Source organism: Phalacrocorax aristotelis, chromosome 3, assembly GCF_949628215.1.
Source record: "Phalacrocorax aristotelis chromosome 3, bGulAri2.1, whole genome shotgun sequence".
Classification (NCBI taxonomy): domain Eukaryota; kingdom Metazoa; phylum Chordata; class Aves; order Suliformes; family Phalacrocoracidae; genus Phalacrocorax; species Phalacrocorax aristotelis.
The window spans coordinates 39,175,235-39,201,870 of NC_134278.1; the positions used below are offsets into that span (position 1 = coordinate 39,175,235).

Consider the following 26,636-nt stretch of genomic DNA (forward strand, 5'->3'; position numbering starts at 1 on the left):
AGAGGCAATTGAAATAACAGGAACTTCCATTAAACATGAGAAAAACGTGTTTGTTTTTTTTTTTTGCAGTGAGAACGATCAAACACCAGACAGGTTGCCCAGAATGGTTGTGGAATCTCCATCCTTGGAGATACTGAAGACACAACTGATGTCCTGAGCAACATGGTCTAGCTGATCCAGCTTCAGCAGGCCTAGACAATCTCCAGATGTCCTACTGACCCTCAATGCTTCTGTCATTTCCTGCGCTTTGATAATTGCAAGCAGCAGAGCCAGCTACTGATTTCACATACTCTCAAAGGTCTCTTGGTTTTAAGAGCCTGCAGTTTGTAGGGATGGAAATGCTTCAAGAGGCCACATAATGCCCGTAGTTTTAAGGCACTGCCCTTCGCCTCCTACCAGCTGAGACAGCACCTCTCACAACCCTCACTGCCCCACACCGGGAGCAGGCCTGGCTGCCCAGAGCTCGCTCACCATGACTCCCCATGGGGGCCCTTGGGCCCACCCACGTGCAAACGCTTCCCGCGGGAGCCGGCCATCCTGCTCAGCTCTCCTCACCCTTCGCAGCTGACGTTCCCCCGGAGATGCGTGCGCTCCGCAAAGCGAGCACCACACGCGGGGGGTTACCGCCAACTGCACCCTGCCCATCAGCAGCCGGGACAGCTCCCTGCTGGCTCCCTTCCCCTCCCCTCGACGCCCGCGGACGCGCACGCCGAGCCCGGGACGGGACATGGGACACGGGACACGGACCCCGTCGCCGCAGACCCCCCGTCGCCGCAGACCCCCCGTCCCCGCCGGCCGGGCCGCCTCACGCCGGGCCGCGCTACCCGCACCTGCTGCCGCCCATTAGCCCGGCCGCGTCACGTGGCCCTGCCATGCCGCCCGGGCGGGCTGGGGCGCCGCAGCTGCTGCTGCTGATTCACCGGCTCTGGCGGGGCGCGGTTCGGTTCGGTTCGGCCGCTACCGCCGCCCAGTCAGGTAGGAAGGCGGGGACGGGCGTTACCCCCCGCCGGCTCCGTCCCGCCCGGCTCCCCCTCAACGCTGCTTCGTGGCTGGGCGAGGGCGTTCGTAGGGCGGCTGCGCCTTTCGCCCGGGACGCGAGCGGCGCTTCGGCGGTTGTATCGCGCCCGGGGGCGCGGGCGGAGGTGCCCGGTAAGCGCGGTGAGGGGAGGGCGCCACGGCGGGGGGCGAGCGGGCGAGCTGAGAGCGGGAGGGACGGGGCGGCGCTGCCCGTCCCTGCCCTGCCCCGCGGTGGGGCCCGCCGCTGCGGCGGGGAGTCCGCGGGTGGGTGCATGGGTGCTCCCGGCTGGGCGGCGTGGAAAGCCCTGTGCGCGGCGTGGGGTGCCGCTGCTCCAAGTGCCTGTAATTCAGCCCGCTTGAACGGGCGGCTGCGTGGTTTCGAAGCCGAGACCCGTCGACTTTTGCGAGCCTTAAGGTCTGAATTGCTCCCCTATTTTATTTAAAATAATTTTTAAAAGAGCTTGAGGTGGCACTGTTCGTTTGGGTGATGTGGAAAATGCCACCTGCAGAAAGCTTGTGCCACGTTTCTGAATTTGTAATGGTGTGATTCCTTCTGATGTTATGAAGTCTATGTATTCAGAAGCAAAACAGCTAGAAAGCACGTAGGTTGCTAGGAATACATGGAAATTAATGTCAGTCCCCCCCAGTTATGTGTTGCATAACTTTCTGACTGCGGGGCATTTGAATTAACTTAAAGATGTAACCTAAAATGTTTGGGGAAAAAAAAAAGGCAAGATAAGTTTGTGGTGTGTTTTTTTCTTTTTTTTTTTTTCTTTCCAGATGACATCTCTCTTTTTGCTTTCAGTCTGAAGGGATGAATGTTTCTCCTCTGCTCAGCCTTAGACTGCTTCTCCTATTCTCAGTCTTGCCCTCTTCCCTTTCCCCAGTGTTCTCTTCCCTAGTCTGCTGCTGATTCTCATACTCTTTTTTTTCCTCCCCTCCCTTCTTCCTCCCTTAACAGTCTCTTCTTTTAACAGTCTTTATCTTAGCAGTCTCTTCTTCTGGTGAGCAGCCTCTGTTGATGACTGGTATGGTAGGCAGTTCAGGTCCCTCTCCTGAGATATCTGCCCTTGTTCTTGCTGGAGACGATCACCTCAGTGACCAGCTAGCAGAAAACTTCCCTCAGAACAGGCTCTGTTCCCTGACATCTGCCTTGCTTGTTCTGGTGTATCAACTTCGTCCGGCACTTGAAGCTGGGTGGTGACTGGAAGCGTAGGCAGATTGTTAGTTTGCCACTTCTCCTGTGACAGGCATAGCTGCTAGAGGGACGGGACAGCAGTGACAATGCTGTCTTAAACTGCCTGGGCAGGGCTGGTTGGGGTTTGTTTGCGAGAAAGTTGAGGTGCTTCCATTTTCAGGTGTGTTTCCCAGCCTGCTGCTCTGTTTTGGAGTCGCTCCTTCTGCTCCTGCCTGTAACTCTCATATGAGCTCCCCAGAAGCTGTATACACAGGGATGCAGATTTACGTAACTGCTGTGGCAATAAATAGATGTTTTGGTTTCTGCTTGGAGATAATCAGGTAATAGTCTCAAATACTGCTTGTTTTTTCTTGTCCATTTGTGGTTTCCTATTCAGGTTCCTAATGTGAGAGTCAAGATTTTTTTTTAACCACAGGAGTAAATGCCTGGAAAGGTGCCAGGGGAACGACAACTCTCCATTGACTGAGGACAGTCTGACTCCATTCTTGCCAAAAATAATGAGACATTCTGGGTGTATCAGTCACAAGCAAAAAAGTATTAAATAAATGAAGCTATTGCAAGGCAATACCCTTTTTTTTTTTTTTTGAAGAAAAAAAAGTAGTCCAGAGATTAAGAACTAGACAGAGTTGTTTACTGCCTGTTCTTTTGCTGGTTGTCCATGTACGTTTTGTGGTGGAAGAGGTTTTAAGGTGAAGAACAGATGATACTTTTGCAGCTTGTTCAACATTTTAAATCAAATTTCCAGTCTTTGAACTAATAATATGATCTATCACTGGCAAAATTTTAGTACAGATTTTAATACAAATAAATGAAGGCTTTATTCTGCATACTCACTGCAGTGGGCCTTGGCTGTACTGTTTTAATGTTTCCTTGGTCTCTAGTTACTTGTTCATAGCCTGGTGTAGCACAGGGATGTGGCAGGGATTAAAAATGGGACAATTCAGACGTGTGCTTATGAGTTGTGCACTGCTGTCTGGTTTACCTGAAAAGAAATTTGTATTTGAGGCACTACAATAAATTGTGTGCTTCCTCAGCAGTATGGGAGGGACGAATTAGATCTAAAGACATTAAAAAAACCAGTTCTGGTTTGGAAAAATCCCAAACCAGTTTGACTTTTAATAAACAGCTCAATTTCAGTGACCAGAATTCTCACTGAATGGATTAAGGCAAAATTTCTGCATCGTATTTTAGGCTAACTACAGAAGTTCAGAAAATGTTTTTCATTAGAGTGTGAAATTTTTTAAGAAAAGCTATGAACAGCTCTGAACAAATGGTCTGTTGTACCTGAGTTCTTTTTCATCTCTGCCAGTTTATCTTCCACTGGCTTCAGCGTAAATGGGCAACAAAACTATTTCTGTAGGGACAACCACTACGAAATGAAGAGGTGCTATGAGAGGTGTGCTATGGCCTGTACTTCAGACCATATGGACCTTACATGAAGATTAAAGTCTTATTTTGTAATGGGAGAGAGGAAGTGTACTCAGCTTCCACTCAGTGCCTTGGTGGTTTTTTCACTGATGCAAAGCCAAAACAGCTATGAAACGAGGCCTCAACGCGCTCATCCATTTTCTTGGCTGCGCAACCCCTATGAACATCTGCTCCGCGTTTAAACCATGGGGCTGGCACATTGTGATGGGGTGCCCTGCAGGTTTGGTAAGGGTGGCCTCGACAGCAGCAGCACCTCCGCTGTGTGGCATGGGGTGTCTTCAGGCCCAGGCAGCTGACACGAAGGGTGCCCGGGTAATTTCAGCTGTTAATCAGCACCGAGTTTCCTAGGTGCAATCAGACAGGAATGACTCTTTCTTTCAGCTTTGCCCCTGTTTCAAGTAACCACACCTAAACTGACCATTTGTAATACTCCCTAGTGCCTCTGTTCTTGGATTTGGTTGTTCTTTTGGCTAGGCTGAGCACTCTGCTTCCAGTGTTTCTCCATGACTTGCACTCTAGCCAATTTGATTAAATCTAGTCTAGTAACCCTATATGTAGGGTTATATGCATTGACATAAATCCTCATAACAAAGATTACTTTTTTCCTTTTAAATTTAATGTCCTTTTTTAGTTGAGACTGCTTTTTAAAATAGGTTCTTACATTGTAGACTCTTAAGACTTAAGACTTACTCTGGCTGTAATTTTTAAGGCTTTTGGTTAAGCTATTTGGTTCAGTGTGTTTTGGGAGCAAATCACAATAGCTCTATGCGAACTGTTCCATGTCCCTTTACTCTCAGTGCAGGAGTTAAACTTTTTAAGAGCAGAAAGGATAGATAGCTTCTGTGAGGGCATGTTAGGTGTAATTCAGCTGTCTTCTCAGACAAGGCTTATAAGTGACCTTATATAATGTTCGCTTTATTTCTGAATCCATATAGTTGTCTGTGAACTCATAGTATGGTATGATTTCATGTTAGTTTCTACTTTACTTCTAGGTGGCTCCTACTGAGTTGACCTACTAAGCTTGCATATGTCATCATTATCTGTTAGGAAAATATTTGGCAAAATGTTTTGGCCTTTTATTTGTTTGACTTTACTTTAGAGTAATAAAGTCATCACTTTTAAATTAAGTACAAACAGTAGCTATACAATTAGCGTGCAAATTGTATATAATGGTGTGGAGACCTTTTACACTGCAGCACACACAGTGCAAGACATTAAGCATTAGTACATGGAAAATAAGATATTTTGATGAAAATTTATATGTGTGGTATGTAAGCAGGTTATTGTTGGAGTCTAGTTTACATTGCATAGTTACAAGGATAATAAAATGTATGTTACATGATGTGTAATAGAGTGGTAGGAGGCACAGATGTCTGTAACTTAGTCATTTCTCATCCTTAGTTCCCAGGATAAGCAGTGACTAAACCAGCATTTTTCCTTACCATTGTTATAAAGTCCTTCTGTGATGAATCCAACCATTCTTGCTATTTTAATGCAATAGCTCATGCACATGATGCTGTTTGTGAGCATCAGTCACGAACCTAACCAATGCTAACAGTGGTGCTTCCTTTTTCCCTCCGAGTAGGTCCCAGGTGTAATGCACTCACAGCTAGCATGTATGATTGGTTTTGGTTTTTTTTTTTCACAATTATACAGTCCGTTGTCAGTTATCTTTCTGTTTTTCTTTCTAAATTTCACTTGTTTAGTATAGTTTGCTTTCCTTTCCTTTAATGCAGGCAGGAAGATTGGGTATTCTGAAAAGACCAAAAGTTTGATCTCAAATCCTGCACATCTACGATCCTGAGAATTTGCAAGAAGCAAGGACCATTTGGTTAAGTATTTCCTGTAGACTCCTTTCTCATCAGTGGTTGGGAGTGGCACAGCTTGTTTGAAGCAATAGCCATGTAGTAGGGTTGTAGTAAGATGGTTTCTGTATTACCTTTCAGCTCACACAGTGCAGAGTAAATAAGTTTATGCTTGCTTTTCTTATTGAATTCTTTCCCTCTGACCTCACCTCTTCATCCTTGGAATGGAGTAAAAAGGAATATGGTAGTGGTGGGCGATTCCCTTCTTCCCCCATGCAGATTATTGTTGCCGGTGTGGGGACTTGCGGGGTGTGGGAACAGCCTGAGTTGTTAACTTCTCATAGCTAACAACTTCTGGGTTAATTGTACTGCCTAGCTGCATCAGGGTGTAGTGCTAAGCTTTCTCAGGCTAGGACTTCTCACAGTTTGAAATGTTGCTACTTTTTTTTTTCCTGCCTGGCTTTTGGGGCCTTCGCAGTTTGCAAGGGGCCAACAGTTTGTTTGTTTATTCTATGAAGACTGTAAAGTGCTTAGACTCTATAGCAGTAAGCAGAACAGAAGTATGTGGAAAACAAATGTAGTTTTTGATTGTGAATTTACCAAGTTGCTTGTGTCTACCATATCGGTAGTTTCTCTTGCTCCAGAAATGAACAGTACATTGACCACTCCACATGGATTTATTCTTGTGCATGCAGGTCAGGTGTGGAGGTGGTTCTTGCTGGTTATTTACAAGGCTGGTTCCAGATATACACAAACCCAGATTTGCTTTTGTGGCCCCAGTGGTGGTGTAAGCCATGAAGTTGTGCTTCAGATACGGTGTGTGCCCAGTTTTGCCTTTACAGTGACTCAGTTTGAAAGGTAAGTGGCTGTAAGCATTGTTTAGTGTGCCGATGATGTCCAAATTGAAGCAAATAGCCTAACTGCAGCAGTGTTTGATGCTGTGCTGCTGCAGGTCAAAGATGTGGATTTCGTGCAAATGTAGCCCAACGGTCAAACTGGCTTGCTCAGGCACCACTGGCAGGCAAGCTGTGACCTTACAGACTTTTCCAGGGGTCACAAATGAGTTCTTACGAAGGTATAATTCAACTCCACAAGTTGCAGTTTTTTCTCTGTGGAGTGTCTGGGTACCTGTTGACATCTTTTATCTGCAGAGACCAACCCAATCCTCCAGAAGGTGGCCATGAGCACTTGCCCTTTTTAGTTTCCAGGAGGCTGACCTGCCTGAATTTCCTGGCTAGCAGCACTGAACACAGCCCTCCTTTGGGGTTTCTTGAATGATGAACGTGAAGCTCGCTTACTTGCTCCTGAAAGAAATGAGTCAGGGTGAGGAAAGGCTGTCTGCACCCATACACATCAAAGTCAACAGAGGGGCTTTCATGTTTGCCTTAAACAAGTCCCGTGCCCCCACAAAAAACCCTCAGTAAGGTCAGTTAGAGGCGCTCCCTGCCATGCCTCAGAGCTGTGGGATGAATCACTGATGGCCGCTCCTGGCAGAAAGAGCACTTGAGTGCATCTCCTGGGGGAATTCCTTCCCAGAAGCCCTTACCTGGCACCCGCAGTTCCTCCATGACCTGGTGCAGCCTGGCAGATGCATATGACAGGCTGCTAGCGTGCCAGCTCACCCTGCTTTGCTCTGCTTCAGGAGATGCAAGGTCTTAGTGTTCACTACTTTAGCTGTGCTGGTCCTTGTTCCACCATACAAGGCTGGCTTTTTAAGTAGAAAAGTTTTGCTTTAACGTGTTTCAGGCAGAGGTTTTGGAGGCATATGGACAGAAAAAGCTTACAAGTGAGCTGTGAGCTAGTTTGGGACCATGTTTATGCTTAGCTGTAATGGGTCATTTAGAGGCGTATTTCCCACAAACCTTGAAGCAATGGTTTAGCCTGCGAGCTGGTGACCCAGGTTTCAGTTAGCACCTCTCCTGCTAGTTGCTTGTCTGCAATGGAAGTAAGTCTAGAAATGCTTTTAGTCAGTTGTGAAATACTGGAGCTTCTAGTCTTAACCTAAGACTAAAACAGGACAGAATCTCTGTGTCCTAGAAGTGGCTGTTCTCCCCATAAATCATAAATGGGCATTTGTGACTAGATTGGGAGAGAGATCTGCATGTGGCCCAATTAATCCAATCTGCCCGCAGTCGATGCGCAAGAAGAAATGTTTCTCAGACTGTTCATGTACTCTGTTCTGAAGTTTTCTGCCTGCAGATTACTGTTCAGCTCTGATAATACTAAAAGCAAGGAGGTGACAGTGAACATTGGTGAGGCCATATGAGAAATATTTAAAGACTTCTCTAGAAAGCTACAACGGAGAAAAGTAGTCTTTAAACAGGAATGTGCTAATAACATTTGGCAAGAGACGCATCATCAACAAAACACTGAGGAGAAGGGGAAAAAGATAGTGGGAACCCTGTGCAGCACCATGTAGTCTCTTGAGGGCTCAGTCACAAAATGAAACACAAGTCTTGTAAGAGGTGACTGACAGAGCTGAGATGGGAGCAAACTAGGACAAGAATCTCTGCCATTTGCTTCTCCCAGAAGGCAGCAGTTACCTTAGTTCAGTAAAAACAATAAAAACTCTGCCTAAAGCTTAATTAGACATTCTTTCTTTGATGCCAGGAAATAAAGTTTTCTAGTCACTGGGAAAGCAAAGGAGGAACTTGACTGTTAACACAGTCATTTAAAGTTAGTTGTGTTCTTTGAGGGTTGGAAGTAGAGGATGGGAAACATCCTCAGCCATGAACTGGATTGTCCATTACAGCCACATTTTTTTCCTTCCTCCTCTATGCTCCAGGTTGGTTATTCTTACTGGGAGTTTTCTGAGTGGTTACAGGAGAGTGAGGGTAATGTGAAGCTCCTTATCATGACCCAAGTAAATGGGGTTGGTCACTTCTTTCCTCCCTCCCCCCTGCCCTCTTCCTGTTGGCAGATTGCTCATTGTGAGAACTAAGTTGGTTTGAGTTGAGAAATAGATCTGTTTCTTGTTTTAAGGGGTTCATCACTTGCTAGTCAAGTTTTGGCATGTGGTTAAGGTTCTTAATGTTGTAACTGGGTATGAAGTTTACTTTTTCAGGCATACTTCCCTGTTTATTTAAAAATGTTTTGAGTCATTCTCGCTAGCATTTACTCATGGTAAAACAGTTGCAAAAAGAACTTTGTTACAAATTTGAAAAGCGGTTCATATTCCCTGGGTGAATTAGTGTTCCTCATTTTGTGTCTGAGTCCTGTTCTTTATGTATGGCCCTCTTAGCACTTCAACAATGTGCTTTACTTGCACAGCCTTAAACTAATTCTCCTTAGGAAGGACTGAAGGCTCAGTTATTTTGAGTGACATGGCTATTTAGGGCCCTTCTTTTCAAGAAATTTTATCTGGATTTGACTTTGTGCTGCGAGAAGTTTCATTGTCCACAGAACAACTAATTGCAATAGTTCTATGAACTGCACGAAGTCATCGCCCTGCTGGGTTTTAATTGAATGCAAAATTACCCGAAGCTCAATTTGCTTTTACAAATAGTGTTTTGTAATATGTTTCAAGTTGGATGTCCTGACTCCAGCTGCTGCAGCAGATGTTTTGTGCAGAGATGTGCTCTCTTTTTGGTATGCATGAAACTGTCTTAATATTCTGGAAGAAATACTCTGCAAAACTCCAGTCCCTACTGCAATGTCATGGTAATGACAGAAATATCTATCAAGCCAATTTAATGATGCTTAATATTGCATTGCAGTTCTTGTTAATCTGTGGGGAAAATCACTTCTGCTTTTTTTCCTTCCATAGTGGCGTATTGAAGCTGTTTATTAGTGCACAGAGAAATTTAGGTTGGAAGGGACCTCTGGTGGTCATCTGGTCCAAGCTCTGGCTCAAAGCATGTTCAATTAGGTAAATTTTTCCTTATATCTAATTTAAATTTTCTGTTTGCCAACTTGTGTCCATCGCTTCTTGTCCTCTTACTCTCTGCACCTCTGAGAAGAGTCTGGCTCCATCATCTCTGCACCTTCTGACTGTAGCTGTAACTGTAGACAGCACGAAGGTCTCCTGGGAACCTTCTCTTCTCCAGGATGAACAAACCCAGTTCCCTTAGGCTCTTGTGCATCCTGTGCTTCAGCTCCCTGACCGTTTTGGTGGCCTTCCACTGGACTTGCCCCAGCACGTCCGTGTCTTTTTGGTTTTGGGGATACCAAAAAGAGATACAGTACCCCAGATACAGTCTTACCCATGGTGAGTAGAGAAGAATAAACACTTCTCTTCACCTGCTGGCTATACTATTGTTAATTCAGCCCAGTACACACTTGGCCTTCTTTGCCACAAGGCATATTGCTGACTCGTTCAGCTTGTTGTCCATGCCAGGTCCTCTGCAGAGCTGCTCCCCAGCCTGTACTACTGCATGGGCTTATTTCCTCCTCCCAGATGCAGGACTTTGCATCTGCATTGGTGATGCTCATGAGGGTGCTGTCAGTCCCTTTCTCCAGCTTGTCTGGTCGGTCTGAGTAACAGTCTGCCCTCCAGCCTCTTGACTGTCCTCACGTAATCCGTGAACTTGTTACAAGTGCACTTTAATTGTGCAGCTATTTAAGGAAGATGTTAAATGCTATTAGCCCAGTGTCAGTCTGAGGGGTACTGATGGTAACCAGCTGGCAGCTGGCCTTTGTGTGGATGATACAGCCCTTTGAGCCTGGTGGTCCTGCCATTTCTCCATCCAGATTCTCATGGCAGCATTCACCCTAAGGTGCTGAGGCTGGTGGTCTTTGGTATTTACTATTTTTGAGCTATAAAAGCTATGTTCAATCTGAGGAGCCTGGGTTTTGATACCTTTGTACGCTTACAGGCATCTGTGTGCAAGTGAACATAGATTCTCTTCTTTCCATTGAAGGGAAGCTCTGTGTTGCCTAGTGGTTGGCCAGGAAGGAATGTGGGAGAATGTGATGGCCTTGTCTGATGGGCCACTGATACTGGTTTTTAAAGGAATAGGTGAGAGCGCCTTTGTAAGTGTGAGTGGCTCTTCTGGGGGACAGTGGTGAGGAAGAGATCCCATAAAGAAGGAAGAATTCTGTATAAAATCAACAGATGCACTAGAGGTATGTAGTCTCTATTAATGCGTTTTGTATCCACAGGTATATATTTATGCAAGATGTCTGCCCTGAGGCCGATTTCTAACAGAACCTCCCAGCAGGCCTTGTCTAACTCTGATTACACCTGGGAGTATGAGTACTATGAGTATGGACCAGTGTCGTTTGAAGGCCTGAAGGCTCATAAATGTAAGTTCAGTAGAGGTACACTTTATTGCAGCTGAGCTTGCCCATCTTAATGTTCCTACTCTTCATTTGTAACTCATTATTGTACAAAAATCTCTCCCCTAATTTTTTTTTATTCTTAGCAGTTACAGTTATTACTCTGTTTATTAGATTATTGTAATTGTTTATGATTCAGTGTATTTTTATTGACTGTGTTTCTTGTGCATGAGAGAACTATGGATTTCTTGGCTGTGGTAGAAATTTGTCAATGCTGAGGAATATCAGAGGATCAGGAACAGATTATAACAGCACATACAGCCACTGCTGCTTCTGGTGACTACATGGTATGATCTGTTTGGCTCTGGTCTTGTTCCTGTTAATGCTAAAAAGGCAGTGGTGAGCAGCCTTATGGCTTTTGTTTTTTTTTTCATAGGAAATAAATTTAAGACTATAAAAGATTTAAAACAAAAGAAAAAATTCTTCTTTCTGAAGAAAATTTTATCGTTGGGACTTCATAGGAAGAGTGTGCGAAATTCAGCATTCTGCTAATACTGGAACTGTTTTACAGAAGTAACAAGTGGAGGACAGGGGCCAGAGAGATGAAAACTATTGGTAGGAATTGAGAGGAGGTTTAGCTAGGACAAGCTGGTACAGCTGGACTAACATGTACCTAAAGTTTAGGCAATGGCTTTGACTTTTACAAAATTTCTTTTTTTGGGGGGGAGGAGATGAGTGTTGGTAAAAAGAAAAAAAACTGACAGAGACTAACCCAGAATTACTGGACATGTTTTGCAAGCATTTTGGCAAGGAGAAGGAAACTATTTTGTGTCTCTGTTCCTGATCTGGATACACTGTGAAGGGGTTTGAGCACCAGGTTTCAAAGTGGGGAGGGGTCTCCAGCCAGTGCTGGAGCACTGGTCTGGTGTGGGATCGTACTTTCTGCCTCATTCATCGTGATGAGGGTTCAGACTGGGAGAGAGGAGTGCTTGCAGTGGCAATCAGTAGTCCAGAAAGGCTGACCTCCCTTGGCTCTGGACAGTCAGGATGTTTTGGGGAGACTCTGTAAGGGTCAGAAGAAACTTGTTGAAGTTATTGATAACTTTTAAAAGAACTAGAGCAGAAATTGCTTTTTAGCCTGAATTGTACTTTACCTATTTTTCCCCCCAAAGCCTGCTGACTACTGTCTGTATTTTTACAAATGTTAGGTACTTGAAAAATGTAGGTCAGCTTTTATCATATTTCTAATTTATATTCCATTCTTCCACTTAATCAGAGGCCAAACCTGATTATGAAGATCACTGATTACAAAGATTAGCTACAATGTTATGTACATGCCTTCTTTTTAGCTCGGTGTATAGAAAGAGTGTGACAGGAGAGAAAAATATGCATGATAGTTAGCTCTGGACCGCAGAAGGTATAGTGGCAAAATGGATCTTGGATTGCCATCAAAGTGATTGCCATGCTAAATGTGGCAGCTCAGCTTCGCTGTCTGGCTGTGCTGTTTGTAGAGTAGGAGGGTTCTGGACAACTCTAAGAGAATGGTACAGAAGACACAGTTGCTTTTCAGGTGGAGCTTGATGTACTTATGAGAGATTAATAGTAGAATCAGTGACCTAGGAAGTCCCTTCTGTGTTGGTGTGTTTTTGGTTTTTTTCTTTTCCTCCCCAGTTTTTTTAACCGATGGATTGGAGTTAGTTCTGTTTACTTTGGTGTTACAGCATGCATTGTGAGACGGCTGAGTTTAACCTAGTAAAAGAACAGTCTACGTCTGTCTTGTGTATGGCATGATATTTCTTGTCATAATATGTTCTTGGCATGTTTCTTTTTCTAGCTATTCCCAGCTGTGTTGAGACTGTTGAGGAATGTGGAGGCAACGTGATCAGACATTTAAGTTTACTGCAATCCTAACCTGAGAGGAAGGAGGACAGATTACACTGGGGTTGTATTAGAAGGGAGACTTTGGAGACTTTGAATATGGACAAATCCTCATTTTTTTATTTATTGGCTTTTTTTTTGGCCATGTAAGAAATCTTGACTGTCATAGCCTTTGGCACAGCTGCAAGTAGGCTTAGTTTCAGCCTCTGTTAATAAAGATAAATTTTGTAGAGGCAGGTACCACAAATGGTGAAGTTGGGGCTTTGTAGACTTATTATCACTTGGAACTATTCTGTCTCCTTCAGGCATGCTATTGTAACTTTTGTAGTAATGGTAGAATTCAAATTGGTGATATAAACTGAGGTGAAAGTGATGAGAGAGGCTGCTTCGGTGATCAGGCTTACAATGTAAAGTTAAAGTGTGCTGTTGGCTCATATGTACGTTGTACTGTGAGCTGTAATGAAACCAAGGCGATAAATGGTCTGACCAGTTGGTGGAGAAATGTGTGGTGCAGGGAAAAAATGTCAGTGGTACTGCTCCATTTAGAAAATGCCAGCTCATCCAGACTGAGTACTGATAATCAGAAGTGGCTGAGTAGCTTCTCTGAGAGCAGGAAGCACCTTGAAGGTGGGATGGTCCTTGAATGCTGCTGGGTATATGGATGTGAATGCTACCGAAGTCTGCAAGTGAGTCTAAAAGAAAATAAAACAGCAGAGCTGGAGAAGGGGTGTTAATGAATGCATGTAACTTATGTTGGAGAATTTAAAGGGGAGAGGACTTCAGTTTCAGAGATGGTTGCAGTGACAGTTGGCCAGCTGTAAAACATCCCTGACCCTTCTTAAAATTAGAGGTGTGCGAATTTTAAATTTTTTAAAAAAATTTAATTCTGATACACAAGGTATTTCACCCAACATGAGAAGGCACTGTTTTGAACCAAAAGGTAAAATGAGTTCCACAAGATAAAGTTGGCAGCCACCTTCAGATTAATGTTGATTAATTAATTGTAGGCAAGTGGAGGTTCCTAATAATTCAATGTATATATAAAGGAATTCCAAAGCCTGCTTTCTGAGAGAAAAAATTATGCAAAGTGACCTGTGAAGAAAAAATATTCACAAAACAAATTAATACACAAAAATACATTTCTCTAAAAAAAACAAAGTGGAGATGGGGGGATGATGAGGTGTTCAAATGACACAGTGACTTTTTGAATATTTCACTGCAAAGGAAAAAAAAGGTGTTTTATAAGCAAAAAGTGTGTCCTGCCTGAGGATAGGTGAAGGCAGGAGCTAGAAATCAGAAAACCCAGAAAAGTAAGTACCAGATGTTTTGTAAATTAAAATTTAGAAAGTAAATATACAAAGATATCCAGGTAATATCTGTGACTGGCAGAGATACGAAAAAGATCCTTTTTGTGCCTTTAGATCAGAAGAAACCTCAGTAACGTTAGAGAGAGAGGGGTAAAATAGGTAGGAATGATCGGGGGATCGGAACTGCTGCCAGGCTGTTACGAGTCTGTGCTAGGAAGGAAAGGAAGGCTGATATTGCAACTTGGGAAAGTCATGGGATAATTTCCCAAACTATTTGTAACCTGGGGCAGTATTAGAAATGTAGTCCTGCATACCATATTATTTGAATAAATGTTGTTTTATGTACTGTTCATTTTGAATAAACGTTTAGAAATTAGTAGGTTTGGATAATTTGCACTTAAATGAAATACTGAAGAGGACTCAGGCCACCTGCTTTAATTTTAAACAAATCCAAAGAATGTAATTGATACAGCAGAGGGTTGGGAGTGTGTGAGGAGCCACAATAAAGCAAGGAAGTTGTAGCTCTAGGCTCAGTAAACATAGGAATTCTGTTGGTGGGGGAGGTCACCGAAGAAACCACAAGACAGGCTTGTTACTCATGAATTACAAGAGTACACAATGCTGGCAGGTGTGATTTTTGTGGAGAGTAGTTTATCAGGATCCTGATTTTTTTTTTTCCTTTGGTATTTTTCCTTAGTTGGTGATTTTAGTTTTGCAGCTCTATTGATATAATCTATGTGCATATTTCTAAGACATCCTAATTGATCAGAATTTACGTTCTGGTTATCAGTGCAGTTGCATATCACTGAAGGATGCCTGACTTATTGGTAGGTAGTGGTACCTGTAAATGGTTAAATGGTGATTTTTAATTTTTTTTTTAATGGGAGTATTTCTTTTTAGATGAAACTTTCAGGTACCGCAAAGTCCAGTAGGATGGGAGATAATCATGAGCTATTGTGTAGTAGTAAGGCCAAACACAAGTTGCGTCTTGAACCAGTTAATACAGGCTAGACTTATAGAACGATACTGAAAATAATTTAGGGCTCATGATGCATGGAATTAGAGAAATGAGCTCATACCAGTGTGCTCTAAGCAAAAAGAGGTATTGCAAACTCCCCCTCCCCCCTTCTAGTCCCCCAACCCCCCCATCCCCCAGCATGGGAACATCTCGTTGAACCACTCTCTAGTTATTTTCACAAAGGGTGTTGAGAGGGGGAGATGTGGCAGATGAGAGATTGAATAAACCTTGCAGTGCAAGACTTGAAACTTAACCTCCTTAGCTTACCAGAAAAAGGGATTAAGGAGTGACTTGATTGTGATAAAGTATTTTCACAGGGAGAAAATCTCAAGTTGCAGCAGGCACTTTGACTTTGCAGAGAAAGAGCAAATGGTTTGAATTGATTTCCAGTTTCCAGATCTGCTTTTTGATGTGGAAGATAGGGGAGTGTGGGAGTGTGATGAACTGTTGTGGTCAAGCACCAGGCAGGATAGCTGATTCCTTGTTTTCTGGTGTCTTTAGTTGGTCCTGTAGGAGATTCAACATGTTGGCTAAAGTTCTGCACTGTGCCTGCTGCACTGGGTCAGACAGATCATCATGTAGCTTTATAGCTAGTGAGTATCTTTGAGGTTCAGTAGTAGCTGTGTAATGAGAGGCTGAGGGTAGATCAGATACATGTTCTGACCAAGACTTCCCTCTTGCATATTTATATGTTAATGTTTCGAACTCTTACAGTGGAAGTTCTGAATATTTGCATAAACAAAAAATAACTAACTGAGATGACAGTTGGTTTGGTGCTCTGTAGCTTTGGGCCGTACTTATAAATTGACTGTTGTCTGGTAATATGTTTGTCCCACTTGTACCTCTCAAGCTCAAAGCTTCCAGGGACTTGATTCCTTCAGCAGCAATTGTGGATCAATCTTGAAGTCATAACTGGGCATAGATTTATTTTAAGTAGGACTGATGATTTATCTACGGGTCTATGTGCTGTAAATGAGAATAGTAGGTACATTTTATGCACACAGGCAAAAAAACCCCCCGACTTTGTGCACAGATACATTTTATACACACCACGCTCTTCCCAACTGCTTCTATATTTGGCTATTGCATTGGTGTTTTCCTTGCAATTAACTGGTGGTTTGACTTGTTTGTCCAAATCCCTTTGGCTCCTCAGTGTGTTGCAGTTTTCTCTATGCAAGTTGGAAGCCCAAATTAAAAATTACTCAAAAATGCCTTGTATATGTTGATTATTGTTATTTGTTGAGGTAGCAAATAGTAGTATCTGTGGTTCTGTTTATTTCAGAACCCTCTATCTTACCACTGAAAGAAAGCTAGATCTTCCTAAACTTATTATGTCAAAGAAATCCATCAAAACCCAGAAACCTAATGGTCTCAGGCAGGAATAATTTAAAATAGGAGGAGTTCAGTTCTACAGGGATTGAAGTTTTTGCTGAAAATCAAATAATCCTCTCTTCTGAGTTGTAGCACTGACGTTGTTTCCAAAGCAATGCCTGGACATGGGCCATGCATCACAAAGGATGCTGCTCCAATTTTACTAAGCAAGAGAAGTCAGTGTCTTCCCTCTTTCAGCTTGTTTTTGGTTTGTCCAGATAATAAGTGAAATTCAGGCTAGAAATGAAAGCTTCAGTGGTGGCATTCTGTTTAAAAATAGATAAACATAAATCTGATTGTTCTTCCTCTTTGCCATCCCAGAATAAGACGTAAAGTCTGGGTTTTGCAGTCATGCTGCACATGGAAAGGAACTTCCTGCAAATGCAGGTGAAATACTGATCATCTTGTTTTCTCTTTTCCACCAGATTCCATTGTGATTGGATTTTGGGTTGGTCTTGCGGTTTTTGTCATCTTCATGTTTTTTGTCCTGACCCTGCTGACCAAGACGGGAGCACCACATCAAGAGTGAGTCTGAAAACTGGAATAACACATCCAACTTGCTAAGTAGGGTGTCTGTTCTTTGCAGCACCCAAAGAGGCAGCGACAGTGCTGACGTTGCACTGGCTCAGCACCATCTTGTTTTACTCTGTTCTGATGAAAGGGTGAGGTCTGTCGTTGTTTCAAATAATCTTTGTTCCAAGCACTTCTAGGAGACCAGTTCTGTAGAATGGGATTTGGTATGTTCCCTATTTAGCAAATAGTCAGTAGGCATGCAGTGAGAAGGGAATAACTGCATGTATGTATTTTCATGCTAAAATGAAGCTGGTGCGTAGGCTGCCAAATAGGTGGCTTTAGATTACTGTTCTGCAAACAAATGGAGTCATTCTAGGTAGGGTCATGATGGAGTGGAACAGAGCAATGTGAATATTGACAGAGTGTATACAAATAAAATGTGGTGCATATGTTAAATTAAGGAAGTTGAAGTCTGGAGGGTTTCTACATGTTTTTGTGTTCAAGTCCAAAAGGTAGACATTGGTGTATTTGTAAAATCTTCTCTTAACCCTGTAGCTCCCCTAGTGTCAGAGAGTCTTAGTTTCTGCTGAGAAATTCTAGTAGATGCTGAAGTACAGATCAGCCAACACGTGTTTAACACTAGGGTCCCATGAAAATCACAAACTAATCACTCACCAGCTGGAAAGAACAAGAAAAAGCATGTGCAGACCATGTCTTTGCCTCAACCATTTATCTGCATTTGCGCAGCACACAAGCTGACAGTGTCCCTTCCTCTGAGAAAGTTAGAACCCACATCTCCTCCCAGGCTCGCATGCCATAAAGTAAAAATAAAAAGCCTCTCTAGAGAGTGAGAGCACTTGCAGGAAGGTAGCAATGATGAGAAGCTGATTGTGAAAGGCAGTTGTTAGTGCTTATCACTTCCTACCTCTGCCTACTGAAGGCCCTTTGCTATTTAGTCATACGTAGACTGGCTCTGAAACTTCATGTAAGAGCACATCTCTAGAGGCAGAGCTATATGAGGGAGGGCATACATATATTGTGAGCCTCTTCTGTGCTCCTAAATTTATTTCTGAGAGAAGGAAATAGAGGCAGAAGAATTCAGCTTCCCAGCACTGACTTGAATTTCACAGCTGGTATTTTTGCCTCCCTTACAGATTGCCAGAAAATAGCCAGACCTTACTCCCAAATATATTTAAAGTCCTTGTAAGTATTGGTGTGTTGCTGCTTTTCCCTGGAAATCTTGTTTCTTAGCTGAGCATCTGAGTCTGTATCCCATGTGAATAATATGAGAGGGGAAGACGTGATGAAGTCAAATAAACAACAAAAAGGATTTCATATGGATATTTGCCAAAAGCGTGTACACTTGTAAAATCATACTTTCAGGTAGCAGAGGGCTGCTTGATAACTCCCACTGTGCTTCTGCTTTCTTCATCAATTTTCTGGGAACAGGTTGCCTAGAGAGTTTGTGAAACCTCCATCTTTGGTCAGCTTCTACATCCAGATAAACCGGATCAGAATTCGGAGTTGGCCTTGCCTTCAGCAGGGAACTGGGCTAGAGACCTCCAGAGGTCCCTTCCAGCCTAAATCTTAATATGATTTCTTCAGTTGCTGAGAAGAGCCCAGTCATTTCCTTTCTGTACTTGCTTTAAACTTCCTTGCAGCTTTGGGAGCTGTGTGCTTGAATGCTTGTGTGCTTACTACATATGCTGAGTTGGCACCTTTAAGAAATTTGAGCGCTTTTTTTTTTGAGATTCGGTAACCCCTTGTGTGCGGTACTGGAAACAGAACATCCAGGAATATGCTAAGGGCAGTGAATACTGTTGTTTCCTCTTATTTTTGGTGCATGTATATAAGAACTGAAGAACATATATACCTACCTGTAAAACCAGTGCAGACTGTGGATTTAGTTTGTCTGCATCTTCTGTCTTTACACCTGACTGGATTCTTCATGACTCAGTTTCATTAGTGGCCTGTCTTGCAGCTCTCCTTTAGAAATAGATGTTAATGGGGTTCCTAGGTCTTAGGAGAAAGCCAGCCTGATGGATGGACATGTCTCTGACTTCAGTAAGTCAATTTAGCTGTTCTTTAAAGTACCATTAACGTGAGAGATAAGTGTATCTGGGTTCAGATGGATGGATCTGAAGTAGAATACTCTGTTTTTTCTAGTAGTATGTTTTTCTTGGCTCAATATAAAGGGGTATGATAGCATGTACTTTTCAAAATTGTACAAGATGTTCAGAATTGGGTACATTCGCAGACCAGAAGAAAAGGGTCAGGATATGGATGGGGAGGGGCAGGAATTTAATTAGCTGTGGAAATTATGCCTGTTGCATTCTTCTTTTGTTTGCTTGCATATTAGTATGTGTAGAACATTAGCTGGTGCGACAGAAAATTGTGTTGACGATCTTTCTGAATTTCTGCCTGAGAAGTACTCTTGTTCATCACTCGGGAGGAGATGGTACACTATGTTTCTGCATTTAAGAATGTCCTTAAAAATGCATTTGTGCAACAAATTCGTGTGTTCATGTAACCTGTCTGTACAAAATCTAGGCTATTGTAATCTCAAAGCTTTGTGCAGCTATTGAGGCAGGTTGTGCAATCCATTGCAGTAAAAGTGAAATGACTTTTCTTTTGTTAAAGAGATCGGTTTTGGTTAAGCATTCTGGGGTGGAATCCACTCAGAGAAATGCAGGTCCACTGAAACAAACACTTTTACAGATATATGTATGTGTTTGCTGAAAACTTATTCAGGAAGCTTTCTCAGGTTCATGGTAGCCCTTCTGGCTTGGTACTAAGAATCTGTTTAGATCCCCCAAGTTCCCTTTGGGATCCCAAACCCTGCTATTTTGGAGGATTGGCTTATTCCTTTCTGTGGTTTGCCAGGTACCCCAGGTCACTTCAGGGAGGGTTGAGAGAAGGGGTGTTTAAGCTAGAGAGGAATGTCAAGTGTCAGTCCCAAACTAGTATGCCTCTGTTAGAAAAGTGTACTGCGTAAAATGGTCTGTACCCTGACAGTGCACTCAGGTCCAATGTGCAGAGTCCAGAGCTTAATACTGAATCCAGCAGAGCAGAACCCAGCATCATATGCTGGAAGATTACCAGAAAATGGAGCTTGGGTTAGTTCGTTAGCAACTACTTGTTTTGAGTAGTTTTTAGTACGCGTGATGCTCAAGGTGCCTGGCATTCACCTTCCTGCTCTTGTTCACAGCTTCTGGGACTCTAAGTTGGCCCAAATATTGCAAAACGGTTTGAGTGTCCTGGTGGCTGTGCTCCCTTCCATACTAAAATGGGGATTTCTTATTTTTAGGGTTCTAAAAAGATACACACTGAGGTATACTTGCATACTGTAATGAGCAAGACTATGCAAGTTTCTAGTCTAGTTTAAAAAAAACAATTTCCTCTCCAAACTTCAGGAGGATGGTGTTTGTGAATTTTAGAATCTGAAAACATGACTGCGTATTATATCATGTGTTCCCCACTCATTAGCACAGGATTGTTCTCTGTCATATGTTCTCAACATCCTGGTTCATTACAAATTTTCTCTGCATCTTCTATTCTTTATAAAGCGCTTTCCACACCTGTGAGCTAGTTTTACTTCTCTGATAGATCCTTTTCAAGCTTTTTTCCGAAGTAATTTCTTCCTAGGCTTAAATGCACGTCCTTCTTTCTGAGCTTATTTACCACCTCCACTCTGTGCCACAACAGTACATAGAAACTCTTGGCGATGGATTTGCAAAACTACATCTGCAATTTAAATTGAGTGGTGATTTCTGTTGCATTATAAATAAATAAATGTCAGTCATCAGCTCTGAAGGCTACCACAGTATTATTCCAATCTGTTTGCCTCTTGGTATGTATACAGCAGATTATTTGTTACTTGTCTGCTTTGCGTTAATTTAAACATTATGCTTCTACATGCTTCACTTCAAAATGCAGAACGAGCCAATATAGTTTTGTTAAACCAGAGGACTCTCTGATTTGAAGGCTAGTGTAACTGATTTTGTTAGGAAAGAACCCTCCTATCATGTAAAGGGAGTAAATTAGCATTTGAGAAGCAGGGATCTTTAACTATCACTGAAAGACTAATGGGTTAGGGTTACCCTCTGAACTTGAAGGTTTTAGGGGTAGATTTCTGAAGGTGCCATCTGAGCCTTTTGGAAACATACAGGCACTTAACTCCTACTGCAGGCTTGAGGGAATTAAATTATAATGTTTCTCTGCAAATCTCTGTAAGTGCTGTGCGCACCCTTGGGAGCCCAGCTATCTGCCTCCAGTGCCATTTGCTATGTGTTCACATGTAAACAGTATGATTTATTAATTCTTACTTAACAAAACTTACATTCTGAGAATACATTTAGATTTTTCACTACTCATCCTCTGAATGCCTCTGCTGCTTTTCAGATGCAAATTAACTTGCATTTTATGATGATAGCATATAAATCCAGCCTGACAAAGAACGTATTACTAGCTGTAAAACTCCCGTCTAGCTCAAGCTTTTCTCACCCCTAGCTGTCCATGGCTCCTGCGCAAGCCCATGCCGATTAGAGCTGGTTTGAGCTAATGCTTCTAGAAGATGCCAAGAGCAATGTTACGATGTCCTTCCCGGGCTACATGTCTGAATTGTTGAGGCTGCTGGTCTTTATAGCAGCCTTTAGTTCCAGCTCTCCTGATTTGGAAATCTGAATGTCATTGACTGAAGTCAGTGGAAAAGATGGTTTCATGTCCGGACAACCAACCACTCAAATGATGCCTTTAGGGACAGCAGCGCTGCCTGTGTCTCGGAATGATTTTCTCGATCAAAGACTTGTCTCAAAGTGTTCTATAAGCCATTCTAAAAAACTTGTTACTACTCGATACTATTTGATGTCAAGAGTAAATACTGAAAAGTATTTCTGAGCTCATTCAGAGAGCTGATTATTTGAGTATATTGATTACTAGAAGAGCCGAGCCGTTTAAGAGTGCTGGCATTGATAACTTACTCCCATGCAAAATTATCATGACAAATCAAGACTTAAAATAGCATCAGCATTAAAAAATAAATAGTGCTGGCTTTTGAAGTCCGTCGATAAAACTGTAGGGTTTCCTTTCTTCCTGATCGTAATGGTTGCTGAAACTAAATCTGCTGTTAAGAACTCGAATAGTTCTTTCATGTTTACTCTATTTTTCTTTTTCTTCCTTAGCAATGCAGAACCTTCTGAAAAAAGATTTCGCATGAATAGTTTTGTGGCAGATTTTGGAAGACCTCTAGAGTCGGAGAGGGTCTTTTCCCGTCAAATAGCTGAAGAATCCCGGTCACTTTTCCATTTCTGTATTAATGAAGTGGAACATTTGGACAAAGCAAAACAAAGTCACAAAGGTCCAGGTCTGGAGAGTAATATCCAGTTCCAGGAAGTTCCCAGGAGCAGTGGAATGTTTGAGGAGGACCTAAATTGTCTTACGAAATTTAACATTCCTAACTTTGTGAACACTGAGCAGAACTCTTCGCTAGGTGAGGATGATCTCCTCATCTCGGAGCCACCAATCATTTTAGAAAGTAAATCGGTCATGCAATCTTCTCATCGGATCCTTGACTGAAAAGTCTTTTTACTTTAAGGTAAACATTCCTGTTATTGTCCAGTTTGAAGCCTTTCTTGGCCTTCTGGTATTCTGATAGAAGGTATTTCAGACCTCTGCTTTTTATGGTACATAAGACTGGCTGTGCTGACAGAACTCAGTTTAGACAAAAAGTAAAACACTGGATGCTTTATTCTGACGCCTTCTGTCGTGGTCTAAACATTTTGCCCAGCATTATTTTTGCTTCCTGATTACTTGTTGGTGTTTTGTTCTTTGTTTTTAAATGACTGCTTATGTCCAGCTTCTGAAAGATACCATAGTAATTTGCGGGGACTGTGAAGGCTGGAGCCTGGCATTGGGAGGTGTGTGAAAACTCCTCAGCTAAGAAAAGCGTAAACCTCAAATTAAGACTGAGGCGAGGAATAAACAGGCAGCCCCTGGGGAGGTTCTGCAGCTTCGGCCACTCCCCAAAAGGACACCTAAAACTGAGCAGCACAATGGATATCTGCTTGGCATTAACTGCTGTTTCTGATTCCTAACTGCTTTTCGGTACAGGTTCAAACCCAACTTACAAAGCTTCCAGAGGGAATACCTTGCATGTGAAATTGTTTGATTACAGTGTTTACAAAATGCTACCACCACCTGCTGCTGAGTAAAAGCAAATTAGTGCCTGTAATTATAGTACTTCAGAGTGACATCCTGACAGTTGCCCAGTGATGACCTGGAATTAGTATTCTACACACAAATAGACATTTGGCTTTTGTTTGGGTTTTGTTTGTTGTTTTTTTTTTTTTAATTGCTGATGCAGACTTCCAGTTTGGTAAGTGCGGATTCAGTAGTTAAATCACAGGAGATCAGAAAAAAGCTATTCTTCTTTTGCCAAGAGTTCCTATGTGCGAACAGTGGTGTTATGTTAAGCTGATGTTGCAGTTTGCTTATAGGCTGAACCTTCCCATGCTTTTTTTTTGGCTCTATTAATGGCCCTTTTTTGACCAGCGGGCCAGTGAAGGGCTGGCAGGCTTTGAGCTGTTGAGAGGACCAGCTCCAAAAGCACAGCTGAGCTGCGCTTGCTCCATCTTCTTTTGTATTCAGTTGGGATGGTGTTGCAACCACAACTGCTCTCCCAGGGAGAGGTTTGTTAAGGAATGGAATAGGTATAATTTCAACCCTTAAGTTTATTTTTTTTTAGAGAGAGAATAAGGTTCTGAACCTTAGCCAGCGCTTACATTACTTCTCAGCTTTCTTCAAAAGATGGTAACTCCTGGCCAAATGGTTCCAGGGCAAGCACATAGGATGCAGGGGCGCTGGGTTAAAATCCTTCACTGGATTTGGAGTAAGAGCACTCTGGGAGGTTCTTAACTGAAATGAAACTAGTGGCTTCAAGATACTGTGCCTCACTGGGTTTTCTTGAAACTAGCCTGCTTTGTATACATCATGTTTGTGTCAGAGTGAAAATGCAGCAATATGAGACAGATACATTCTTCAGACACTTAAATGGTGATTAATTCATTCTTCCTTCACCTGACAAATAGGAAAAATAGTGAATGGGTTGTGTATTTAAAGAATACAAAGTGGGGGAAACCTCTTTTATAATTAAGGGCACAGGAGATAAAACCAAACCACTTACACGTAAATTTCCTGTTTCCAAATGCAATTTTTGCACTACTTCCTAGTGTTTAAAGTAATGGGGTTATACTTAAAGCAAAGCAGAAACTGTTCAAAACTAGCAGATTACTGTTGGATATAGTTCCCAAGAGGAGACTGAAGTGACCCAGGTTAGAAAAGAGCGTGGCTGCGTGGGTTGCAGCGCAGGTCTCCAGCATGCTGCTTCAGGTGCAGAAAAGGCCTCCTCTTACAGTAAGTACTTCACCACAAGTATGAAGGCCACAGCTGTGGACTTTTCCTTTCCCAAATAAAGAAATTTGGGAAATCTGCTTTCTGAATGTGGCAACTGCTTCCTGCTGAGGCAGCTCAGACAACTGCTGGCTATCTGATGGTTGGGCTTTGTCTGAACTGAAGCTCAGTATTGTTCTTGCCAACAAGCTCTGGGACTTCTAAATGTGGCTTCTATAGCCTATTTCTGGGTGAGTGAGCTGCCTTCAGTGATGTTTGATCTATTCTTTTCTAATTTTTTCCTTTACCATGCTTGAAAACAGAAATTCTGCTTAAATGAGGGGAAAACTTGTGTAGAATCCAGATCCTCTGCAATTGAGAAGTGAAGCTTAATTTTAAAGGATTTAAAACCAGGTTTAAAAATAATGAAGGTCTAGTTTTAGAAAAGAAAAGCTTGCTATTCCCAGTGGGCTAACCTAAGCTTTTCTTCTGCTACCTTAAATCATTGTGGCTTTTTTTCCTGGGCGCATAACTGCTGCTTTGGGGAGAAAGGAGGAGTATTCATATGTATGGATACTGGTTACACTTACCGCCTAGATGAAAAGTATTTAATCAAATTATCAAGGGCTAATACCAGCTTAACTTACAACACACTTGAATTGTATTTTTAGTGTCCTTCTGAAGCATGTATTAATCCCGTAGAGGTATGTAAGTGTTTGGTTCCTGCTTCTGTTTGTCCCTGATGGTGGTTCTACTTTTTCCATCTTCTCTCCCTTCTATCTTTAAAGTCCTTCACGCTGCTTTTTCCAGAAAAACAACCTGGCAGTCCCCACGGCGCAGCTCCCACGTGACTTCAGAAGTGCTGCAGCAGCAATAGTCTTATTCAGATTTTTGCTCTGCCTCTGCATTAGAGCAGAGTCAAACGCAGAAACTTTCTGCAGTCTTCAAAAGCAGTTATTTTAAAGCTGTTCTTTGTTTTTCCTTTTTTAAGAGCTAGTAATAGACACGATGTTTTGCCTCAGGGGAAAGGCGATTGGTGTAATGACTGACTTTTGAATATAATTTTTAAAAAGATTCATCTTTTCTGAGAAAACACGAAGAGTTGGTTCACTATGAAGTAAATAGAAACTGTTTTGACAAGGGTAATCCTTCAAAAGGAGTACTCAGAATTCAGTGGTGTTTGAAAACACGATTTTTGCAAGTTTTCTTACTGCTTGGGCCATCTGTTTCAGAGCCTCATCTCAAAACTCATTAAAAATGCTTTACCTGTGGTAGATCTAACTTCATGGAGAGTTCCCCTAAGATAATTACATATGTTTGTTTGCATAAACACGTATTGTAGTCTGTAAGAACTTACTAGGTCAAGCTATGTATTCCAGTTTTCAAATGTGAGTATTTGTGAAATGTTCTTACTGTAAACAAGTTTTAGTTGTGTACCTTTAAGACAAACAAAACACATACAAAAAAACCCCAACCCAAACAAACAAACAAACAAAACCCAAAAAAGGTATACTATAAAATCAGAAAATGCCTGTTCATAGAGAAAAGAAAGGGAAAGGTAACCCCATGAACTTCTCTACTAAAAGTCCAGTGCTACATGGTCTCTGAGGCTAAAAGGTGAAGTAAATGATGGGTATTTGCCATGCATTTTAGTATTTATGCACCTGAGCTGTAGATGTTGAGTACTTTAATACTGACATTTTTAGCCACCCTGTGGTTAAAAGAACCCACAAAACCCTTCATAAGCCACTGGCAAAGGAAGAATTCAAGCGTGCTTCTTCCTCTTCTACTCTGCCCTATCCTCCTGGCAGTGAAAGATGACAAAGCTAAATACGCCGCCGGAGATGCTGCGGAGCTGGACTAGTAGTAGTCTCACTATGCGAGTGAACAAGTAGCCTCAGCTGTTGCCAGGTAGCAGGGACGTTCTCCAACAAGAGCAAGAGTTGGAGGCCTGTGCTTTCCTTGTTTTGGACATGAGGTACGTAGTTAGCTGTGTGAAAGGCTAAACGTTATGATTCAAAGTTACCAGGGGACTTTCTGTTCAAAAGGGGCAGGGCAGCACTCGATGCAAGGCGCCCTTCCCTGCAGAACTGGATTTGCACAGCTAGTGCTAGTACATAGATCCATTTTCCTTCTTTTTTTTCCAGAATACGTTAAATACTGGCTATTGTGGCAGACTTCAAAATGTATTATGTACTATCAAATAAAGTCTTCATCCATGAGAACCTATTTGTTACATGAACAATTCTGACATGTATTTCAGAGGACTTGAAATGGAACACGCTGCATCTCTCTCCACCACAAGTGCCACAATGAGATCACATATTCTTCTGCAGACCCAGTTTTCCTCTCTTGAAGCAAATGTCTTCTCTGCAGTCTGGGTTGCTGAGTCACCCAGCCAGCTGCTCACTTGATTCCCTAAAACCTTCACACATGACAATTCAAATTATTATACTCCAGCTGCTTAGCTGTGAACAAATGAATTGCAGCTAAACATA

The 26,636-nt window shown here is 42.4% G+C and overlaps 1 protein-coding gene across 6 annotated transcripts; it reads left to right on the forward strand.

Annotated features, from left to right (window-relative positions):
* The first annotated feature begins 921 nt into the window (after positions 1 to 921).
* Positions 922 to 24,130, forward strand: MRAP2 (melanocortin 2 receptor accessory protein 2). Of its 6 annotated transcripts, XM_075087215.1 has the most exons (9): positions 1,041 to 1,149; positions 2,376 to 2,535; positions 5,380 to 5,474; positions 6,144 to 6,306; positions 9,215 to 9,316; positions 10,549 to 10,692; positions 16,665 to 16,764; positions 17,907 to 17,955; positions 21,933 to 24,130. In XM_075087215.1, the coding sequence occupies exon 9, from the start codon at positions 21,964 to 21,966 to the stop codon at positions 22,324 to 22,326; it is 363 nt and encodes a 120-aa protein (XP_074943316.1). In that variant the 5' UTR covers positions 1,041 to 1,149; positions 2,376 to 2,535; positions 5,380 to 5,474; positions 6,144 to 6,306; positions 9,215 to 9,316; positions 10,549 to 10,692; positions 16,665 to 16,764; positions 17,907 to 17,955; positions 21,933 to 21,963; the 3' UTR covers positions 22,327 to 24,130. The 6 variants fall into 6 exon arrangements, with proteins under 6 accessions (XP_074943313.1, XP_074943314.1, XP_074943317.1 ...); XM_075087216.1 differs by lacking the exon at positions 9,215 to 9,316 and having other exon boundaries at positions 1,029 to 1,149; XM_075087211.1 differs by lacking the exon at positions 17,907 to 17,955.
* Positions 24,131 to 26,636: the final 2,506 nt, after the last annotated feature.

Coding starts and splice junctions, on each gene's coding strand:
- MRAP2 (XM_075087212.1), top strand. CDS start 10,566: ATGTCTGCCCTGAGGCCGATTTCTAACAGAACCTCCCAGCAGGCCTTG. Junction 10,693..16,664: donor AGGCCTGAAGGCTCATAAAT/GTAAGTTCAGTA, acceptor CTTTTCCACCAG/ATTCCATTGTGATTGGATTT. Junction 16,765..21,932: donor ACGGGAGCACCACATCAAGA/GTGAGTCTGAAA, acceptor TTTCTTCCTTAG/CAATGCAGAACCTTCTGAAA.